Source organism: Arvicanthis niloticus, chromosome 12 (assembly GCF_011762505.2).
Source record: "Arvicanthis niloticus isolate mArvNil1 chromosome 12, mArvNil1.pat.X, whole genome shotgun sequence".
In the NCBI taxonomy this organism is placed as follows: Eukaryota; Metazoa; Chordata; class Mammalia; order Rodentia; family Muridae; genus Arvicanthis; species Arvicanthis niloticus.
Genome location: NC_047669.1, coordinates 22,572,943 through 22,581,873, shown reverse-complemented (window position 1 = coordinate 22,581,873; position 8,931 = coordinate 22,572,943). Strand labels below are relative to the sequence as shown.

Sequence of the window (8,931 nt, the reverse complement as noted above, 5' to 3'; positions counted from 1 at the left end):
GGCAGGCTAAACACCGTGTGCTTTGCACGGTAGTGCTCAATGATAGGTAGACACTTGCTCATAAATCTTGAATCTGTGGCTCTGCTGGACGTGACATCATGTCTACCTCCTGATTCCAACTCTACTCTTCAGGCCTGTATTCCCACCCAGTCTTATTCCAGACTCCAGGTGACTGAGCGGCTGAGAGAATTTTTATTTTGGCTAAAGAACCAGTTAACAGCTCAGTAAACCAGAGCCTTCTTTGATTAGATATACCTTCACAACCCACAAGCCACACTTTTCAAACTGTTTCTCTCTGTCCTGAAGTTCCTGAGTTAAAGACACTGGGTATCGGTGAAATGTGTATGATTGTTTCATTTCATCCTGTTCTCCTTGCTGGTCAGTCCCCTGTCCTGAAAAAAAAAAAAAAATGAGTAAGATAAAACCTTGTTTCAATGCTCCATGAACACAGGGGGTAAAAAATGTTAATTATTTTTTTTTTTGTAAGTTTATTTTATGAGAGCTCTATCTGCATATATACCTGCATGCCAGAAGAGGGCATCAGATCCCATTATAGATGGTTGTGAGCCACCATATGGTTGCTGGGATTGACCTCAGAACTTCTAGAAGACCAGCCAGTGCTCTTAACCACTGAGCCATCTCTTCAGCCCCCAAACAAATTCTTGATAGGCAGTAGTGGTACACACCTTTAATCCCAGCAGTTGGGAAGTAGAGGCAGGAGAATATCACAGGATATGCATGCCTGGTATATGCATGCTGGTGAAATAAAGAGTTGAGCCACCTTGAGTTCGAGGCCAGCCTGGTCTACAGAGCAAGTTCCAAGACAGTCAGGGCTACACAGAGAAACCCTGTCTTGGAAAATCAAAAATCAAAATAAATAAATAAGGATCTAAACCTGTAGCAGATTATCCCACTGGGAGCATAAGCTTCGTACGGTTTAGGACATGCCGGAAGAGCCGTCCCAGGCGCTCAGGAGCTGTTTCTGATTAAAACAAACGGAAACCCCTGCTCTCCTTTTGGACCTAAAGGTATCTAAAACAAGACAGAAGCCTGCCACCTCTGCATTTCATATTTGTCTCTTTTACTTCAGGCCTAAGTGCACAGATATGTCTAGTAATAAGGAATACCAGTCTACTTTATCTTAAGGCTGAAGACACCTAATCCTCAATCACCTTGAGACCACCTCCAAGATGAGAACAACAGTCTGTGATGGAGAATCCAGGTTAGCCCCTGCCTTGGACAACTGTTATTAACAACAATTTATGTGACCACCTTGTAAGGCTCTGAGCTGAGGTAATGGTGGGCAGGAAAAGCCTTGATGAGGACTGCTTGCTTTCTCTGCCTACCCTCAAAGTATTCTTTTTTCTTTCAAGATTTATTTTCATGTTATGTGCAGGTGTGTTTTGCCTGCATGTATGTCTGTACAGTGTGTGCATGCAGTACAAGCAGAGACTAGAAGAGGGCATCAGATCCTCTGGAACTGGAGTTATAGATTCTTAGTGACCATGTAAATGTTTGGAACCAAACCCAGGTCCTCCAAAAGGATAGGAGACAGCTCTTAACTGCTGAGCCATGTCACCAGTCCCATAATTCATCCTTTAATTAAACCTAAAACTCACATAAGTAACCAGAAGAAGAAACTGAGGGCTCTGGGAACCCTTTATCCCTTCCTCCTCTTCCTAATGTAAACTACTGAAATCTGCCTCTGCTTTTCACTACTCCTGCTGAGTCCTGGGAAGGGTGACTGAGATAAGTCTCCTGGGGCTACCGGAGCCCTAAAACCCTGGTTCTAGAACTGCAGTGCAGTAAGTCATAGGATCAAATAGAGGGGTGATCAATTTGTTCTTGCTGACCTGAGTCATAAGACTACAGAGATGTGAAGGGGGAGGCATTGATTATGCTTTTCTCCCTACGGTAATGCTATGCTCATGGTAGTTATGCTGCTCATAGGAAACGTGTGTACGTGAGCCAGGTTGCAAAGCAAGAATTAAGAAGACACCCAGGGGGAGAGCTGGCTCAGCAGTCCACAGCACTTGCTCTTGCAGAGGACCTAGGTTCCTGGGTTTGATTCCCAGAACTTAGGTCAAGTTCCAAAGGATGTGACACCCTCTTCTGGCCTTCATGGGCACTGCATGCACGTGGCACATAGGCCTTGCATGTGTACCATGCACAGAAAGCACCCATACACATAAAAAACATTAAAAATTAAGAAAGCATGGGAGACAACAAAACATTCATACAATGTTTCAGTTTCCAGACCCTTCACTTCTTTTTTTTTTTTTTTTTTTTTTTTTCAAGACAGGGTTTCTCTGTGTAGCCCTGGCTGTCCTGGAACTCACTCTGTAGACCAGGCTGGCCTCGAACTCAGAAATCTGCCTGCCTCTGCCTCCTAAGTGCTGAGATTAAAGGTGTGCGCCATCACTTCCCGGCTCCGTTCACTTCTCTACCTCCTCTTTATCAAACCAACACAGAAATGGTCAACACAGTTTTAGAATTGAGGAAGGAGAAATTCAGAAAAGTTAGGCAACTTGCCCAACACAACTAAGTAGGTAAGATTAGAAAGTTGGCTTTCCTTTGTGTCTTCTACAAGGAGACATGACGTATGTCACCTGTGGTTTGAGCAGGAGCAGAATTCAGAGCTGAAGAATGTATGTATGGTGCCCCCTGCTTCCTCCCTCCGTTCCTTGTTTTCCTCCCTTTGCTTCTTTCTCTTCTCTCTCCCCTTCTTTCCCCTCTCCTTCAATTTTGAAATTCAGTGTTTTTGTTCAAGGAAGCTCTCTATTTGACTGAACACACAGGTAGATAAACAAAAACGATGGTAGGGGTGGGGATATCTTGCTTTATCCCTGTAAATTTTCAGTTTGACTTAAGAACAAGCATAGTAAAATAGCCTAAGCCCAAGCCTGGTGCCTAGTCAAAGGGACTTTAATATCATGCAATGCAGGTGATAAATTCAAAGTAACTCCACAGAGGTCTAAGTTGTAAATCTAAGAAAACAAGAGGCACAAAAGCAGAGGCAATCCAGAGCCTCAGACCTCAAAGGAAGAGACTGTACATTACATATTTATAGAGCATGAGATTAGCTTGCAGGTCTCTGGAATTCAACAAATACTAACCAAACTCCTGCTGCATACCAGGCTCTACACGGGTTGGGCACGGGAGACACAAAGATCCACAAGCTTCTACTGTCAGAAGTGATCATCAGAAATGATAAAGCAGCCTGAAAGGAGGTTCTGCTGAGAGGCCAGACTGACTCCTGACAGGCTTCAAACTGGCAGATCAAGAGATGAGGCCAAAATCTGTTTTTAAGAACTGGGCAATTCTAGGCAAGTCCTGCCCTCAGAAGCTGCCCTGCCACCTGGCCAGAAGCAAGGACAATGGGTCAGCACCAGTTTCCAGACCTCCCCAGCAAGTTTCCAGCCTCCACACCCCATAATGGACTGTCCCTAGAGATCGAATAAGAGAGGCAGGTGGATTTCTGAGTTCGAGGACAGCCTGGTCTACAGAGTGAGTTCCAGGACAGCCAGGGCTACAGAGAAACCCTGTCTCAAAAAACCAAAAAAAAAAAAGAGAGAGAGAGAGAGAGAGAGAGAGAGAGAGAGAGAGAGAGAGAGAGAGAGAGAGAGAGAGAGATCGAGTAAGATATAGGTCACCTACCCCGGAATCCCCTAATGTGCCTTAAATCAGGCCTGTGAGCTCTCTATCTTGGTAATGGGAGACTCCAGCATGCTAGACTTCTGCAGAATAAAACACTCTTGCATTTACATACTATTTGAGTCTGGGGTATCATTCTTCTTCGTGAATCATGGACCCTTACACTGCCTTGTGCCAATTTTTGTTTAAATTTTCTGATATATAGTTGATATCCCATAGAATGAAAGAGTATCAAAATTATCCTCTCTTAATAACACAAACTTTGACCTAAAAGACGTACATTTGAACCTCTGAAATGCTCCTGTGAAGCAACATGCCTAGTCTTCTCTCAAAAGTGCCACCTTGCCGGGCGGTGGTGGCACACGCCTTTAATCCCAGCACTTAGGAGGCAGAGGCAGGCGGATTTCTGAGTTCGAGGCCAGCCTGGTCTACAGAGTGAGCTCCAGGACAGCCAGGGCTATACAGAGAAACCCTGTCTCGAAGAAAGAAAAAAAAAAAAGTGCCATCTTGCAGGAGAACATGAGACTTCCATGACTCTACACTGTTAATCCTGGACCTCCTGAGATAACACTGGTATCAGTTAAATATCCAAGTTCATTTGGCATCAAAAACAAAATGAAAAACATCATCTTAGTTCTTATGTGTATGCCTGGTAGCAGCAGGGGCAAGAAGAAGGAGCAGACGCTCTGGAACTGAAGTTAAAAGGTGGCTGTGAGATGCCATGTGGGTACTGGGAACAAAAACCAGGTCCTCTGTAAAATCAACAGGTGCTTCAACTGCCATTTCTCCAGCCTCTGGTTTCAGTGCTTAAGAAGGGGCCTCATGTAGGCCAGCCTGGCCTGAAATCGGCCATGTAGATTTCTATACTAGCACAGTGTAGTATATAACAGGTCAATAAATGAATGGAATAATCTGTCTTCCAGGATGACATATGATTTTGCTTTTATAGTTTGGTTGCTGTGTTTTACTTTTTTGAGGGGAGGGGTCAGGATTGTCTATCTCATTATATAGCTCAGGCTTGCCTTCCTGCCTCACCTCATTTTTTTTTTAATTTTTTATTGGATATTTTATTTACATTTCAGATGTTATCCCCTTACCCCATCCCCTCCCCTGCCCAGGAACCCCCATCCCATCCCTCCTCCTCCTGCTTCTATGAGGATGTGCCCCCACTAACCCCCCAACTCCCACCTCCCCACCCTTGATTTCCCTCCCTCTGGGCATCCAGCCTTCATGGGACCAAGGACCTCCTCTCCCACCTATGCCAACAAGGCCATCCTCCCCTACATATACAGCTGGAGTCATGGGTCCCTCCCTATGTGCTCCCAGGCTGGTGGTTTAGACCCTGGGAGCTGTAATTATACGGATCTACCACGACTCAAAGTGACATTTAAAATTTTTTTAACCACATTTATTTATTTGTGTGCATGTGGGTCTGTGCTTGTGTCCATGGGTACAGACGGAAGACAAGATAGCTTGTGGGAGTTGGTTCTTTTCTATCACTCAGTTCCAGGGATCGAACTCAGGTCGGATAGCAAGTGCTTTTACCTGCTCAGCCATCTTGCTGCCCAGCAACATGACATTTGAAATGAGACAATATCTTAGTTAGCTCTAGGACTCACAAAGGATCTCTATAAACCCAAATTCCCAAAGTTCCTCTGATGAGCTTAGTAACAATGACTAAGAGGTACTTGGGTAAATCTCACAATAGCAATTATAGAGACCATAATGCTGCCAGAAACACATCAACGTAACAAAACTCCAAGTAAGTAAATCAAGTAAAATACAGTTACACGTTAATGCTCCATCTGCAGAATTGGGCACGTTCCATTTTTGTTGTCTTTTCTGCATGGCTCTAACTCTGTCTTTAGGCTTTTTGTATAATCCGTGACACCACGAGTAAATCCGGTAGTATGTGTTTCTAGTTCTTGATGAACAACTAACAGTAGAAAGGCAAAACATGGCTTACGAAAGTGATAGACCTGAGATAACCATGAGGACTCACATCTGTAACCCTAGGGAGGCTGAGGCAGGAGGACAGTCCTAAATTCAAAGCTCACTTGAGATACATAATCAATTTCAGGAGATTTTATCTCAAAAACAAAACCAGGTCAGGCACAGTGGCTGCTGGGATTTGGAGGCAAAAGAAGCTGCTGATGTGCCTGTTTAACATACCAAATCAGTACTGGGCTCTAGGTTCTCCCAGCATCCCTCAGTCCCTACCTGCTACAGGGCATGGCTGGCATATCTTGCTTGCCCTCTACCCTGAACTTCCCCGCCCATGGGCTGGGCTGCCCCTCCCCAGGAGGCTCTTCCCTAGATAATGCAGACATTTTTTATTCTCCTACTCTCCCCGACCCCCCTCTGTGCCTGCTTTCTCTCTCTGGCCCCCACTTTTCTGTCTCCTCACCTGCACAGCAACTCAATGAACCAGCCCAAGAGCTGTGCCCAATAAACCTGCCTTTATATACTTTAATTTGGCTTGAACTGGCTCATTTCATCAGCACAGATAACATCTCAGTGGCAGAGACCTCAGCACTAAGAGGCATACTGGCAGGAGGACCAGTAGTTCAAGGCTATCCTTAGGTATGTAATAATGAGTTTAAGGCCAGTTTGGGTTACCTGAGCCTTTTTTTTTGTTTTGTTTTTTGTTTTTGTTTTTCGTGACAGGGTTTCTCTGTGTAGCCCTGGCTGTCCTGGAACTCACTCTGTAGACCAGGCTGGCCTCGAACTCAGAAATCTTCCTGCCTCTGCCTCCCCAGTGCTGGGACCAAAGGCTTGCACCACTACTGCCCGGCCCCTCTCTTACTCTTAACCTCTTACTCTTAATCTCTTACCCTCTTATCCTCCTGCCTCTCTGTCCCCTTCCCCCCAATCTTCCTCTTTCTCCAAGTGGTCATGGCTGGCCTCTACTTCTCTACTCCTGCTTCTCTACCTCTCTACCTCTCTCCCTCTCTCTCTCTCTCTCTCTCTCTCTCTCTCTCTCTCTCTCTCTCTCTCTCTCTGCCTCTACTACCCTCCTGGCTCCCCTCCCCATGCCCTCAATAAACTCTATTCTATACTATACCGGTGTGTGACTGGTCCCTCACAGAAAGAGATGCCTCTACATGGGCCCGCTGAGACATCCCCTTCCCCATACCTCTCCACACACCCACAGAACATACTCTCTTTATCTCTTTATCTTTTTATAAACATTTCACTGGTGCCGAAACTCGGCAGAATACTAACAACCTGGCTTTGGGAGATTGGGGTTCACTGTTTTGTTCCTTTCTGTTTCTGTCCCATCTTCTCTATCTGCAGAGAGCACTTTGGAATATTATGCTTTGCCCTGGCTTAACAAATTTACTGTCAATACCAACATTAACCAATACTAATACCAATATTAACCAATACTAAAATTTCCCTCATCCCTTAATTAGAAGGACATTTACTTGAAATTTAACAAATTTTTTCCTCTTTTAATTTTTATCTATTTATTTATTTTGAAACAGTCTCTTGATATATGTAGCCCTGGCTGGCCTGGAACTCACATAGATTTACCTTACAGGTGCCAGAATAAAAGGTGTGTGGCACAATGCCTAGCAAGGGCTTTTAATTTAATATGCAGTCACTCACCTGACAAGCTCCAAAGACTCTTCTCCCTTTTCCCTGCCACTTCTTCCTGAACTTCACACAGCATACATTCAATCTTCATAACTGCTTCCATGAGGTCAGCCTGGGAACCTTTAATCTCTAAAGTTGCTGTTCTTGGACTGACAGTCTCTGAAATGGAGACACGTGAACTTGTCTGGAGCTCAGACAGCATGCCATGCTCTTTTTTCCCAAGGTAGAGAATATGACTATTCTCAATGACGTGGTGGTCCTTGGAGGTCAGCAACCTTTCAATCCACTCCTTGGCCTCACACATCTCCTCCACGTTTACACCCATGAGGTTGATGGCAGGAGATCCACCTTCAAAGCTGCTTCTTCTTTGCTCCCCTCTGGTCCACTGCAGGGCTAAAACACCTATCGAAAACAGATATAGAAGGCTGATGAATATTTAAGGAGCCCAGAACATCACAGCCACCATATGCCCCAAGGATATCACCCCCATTGTCAGCCATAGCAGCTAAGACCCATCTACCTGTAATGCTACACCAGGTATAAAGAGAATCTACATGCTTAGCTTATGGCCTCCAAAAAAATAAAAAATAAATAATAAAAAAAAACCATACCAGAAGGCAATGCTTTATCGTATCTACCCTCTGCTGTGTGTGATTTGCCATTCACAAATAAGTGAGTTTACCTATTCTCACCTGCTAAAGTGACATATTCCTTAATCTCTTGCACCTACCAGATTTAAAATTAAATACCTAAAGCTACAGAATTCAAGGAATAAAATTTATTTTTAAAAATCAAAACACAGAAGTTGAGAGTTGTAACATGTGCTTATAATCCCCTCATTTGAGAGGCAGAGCCAGGAGGATCAGGGATTGAAGGCTAGCCTGGATTACATAGAGATTTTGAGGCTAACCTTGGCAATAGGAGACCCTGTCTCAAGATAAATAAATGCATAAAATAGAGGGAGAGAAAGAGCTAGGGAGAGAATAAGGATGCACTGTATGAAATTCTCAAAGAATTAATTAAAATATTAATTTTTAGAAAAGCAGTAGCAAGCTGGTAACCAGGTAGGCAAAATATTTCATAGAAAGACAGACCTTATGGCTGGCATCTATGTTAAAAAAAAATGCTTATCTTGACTGCAATCAGAGAAATAGACCATCACCCATCAACCAGACAGAAATTTAGAAGTTTTGCAAGGTTCAGAGAGAGAGAGAGAGAGAGAGAGAGAGAGAGAGTGTGTGTGTGTGTGTGTGTGTGTGTGTGTGTGTGTGTGTGTCCAGAGAGAGTTAGGAGATCAAACTCGGGTGTTTAGGCAAGGACCTTTACCCACTGAGCCATCTTAAAGGTTCATATTGGAACTAACTGCCCAATGGAAATAACCTGATGCCCTCCAATAACCGACTGTCATTGTACTGATGAAAAGAAATTACCTTTACATGACTGAGTCACAAAAACAACATTTTGAGGGGGAGAAAAAGCAAGTTGAGAACTATTCTGGACATTGTTCCAAGAGCCTTACACATATTCTGGACATTGTTCCAAGAGCCTTACACATTTTATTTAAGCCTCACAATCCTATGAGATAGGAACTATTTAGTTCCTCTTACAAATGAAGTCACTTAAGATTCCCAGAGTCATCAAGAAACATGCAAGGCAGTAGGACTAGTCATGTCCGCC

At 44.0% G+C, this 8,931-nt stretch overlaps 1 protein-coding gene across 5 annotated transcripts in view; it reads right to left on the bottom strand.

Annotated features, from left to right (window-relative positions):
• Parp9 (poly(ADP-ribose) polymerase family member 9) overlaps positions 1–8,931 on the bottom strand; it is a 39,383-nt gene that overhangs the window by 6,868 nt on the left and 23,584 nt on the right. For all 5 annotated transcript variants that reach the window (XM_076942884.1, XM_076942885.1, XM_076942886.1 and 2 more), the window contains 2 exons: positions 7,267–7,656; positions 256–392 (listed from right to left, as the gene is read on the bottom strand). In XM_076942884.1, coding sequence (XP_076798999.1) covers positions 256–392; positions 7,267–7,656 — 527 coding nt within the window. The remainder of the gene's footprint in view (positions 1–255; positions 393–7,266; positions 7,657–8,931) is intronic.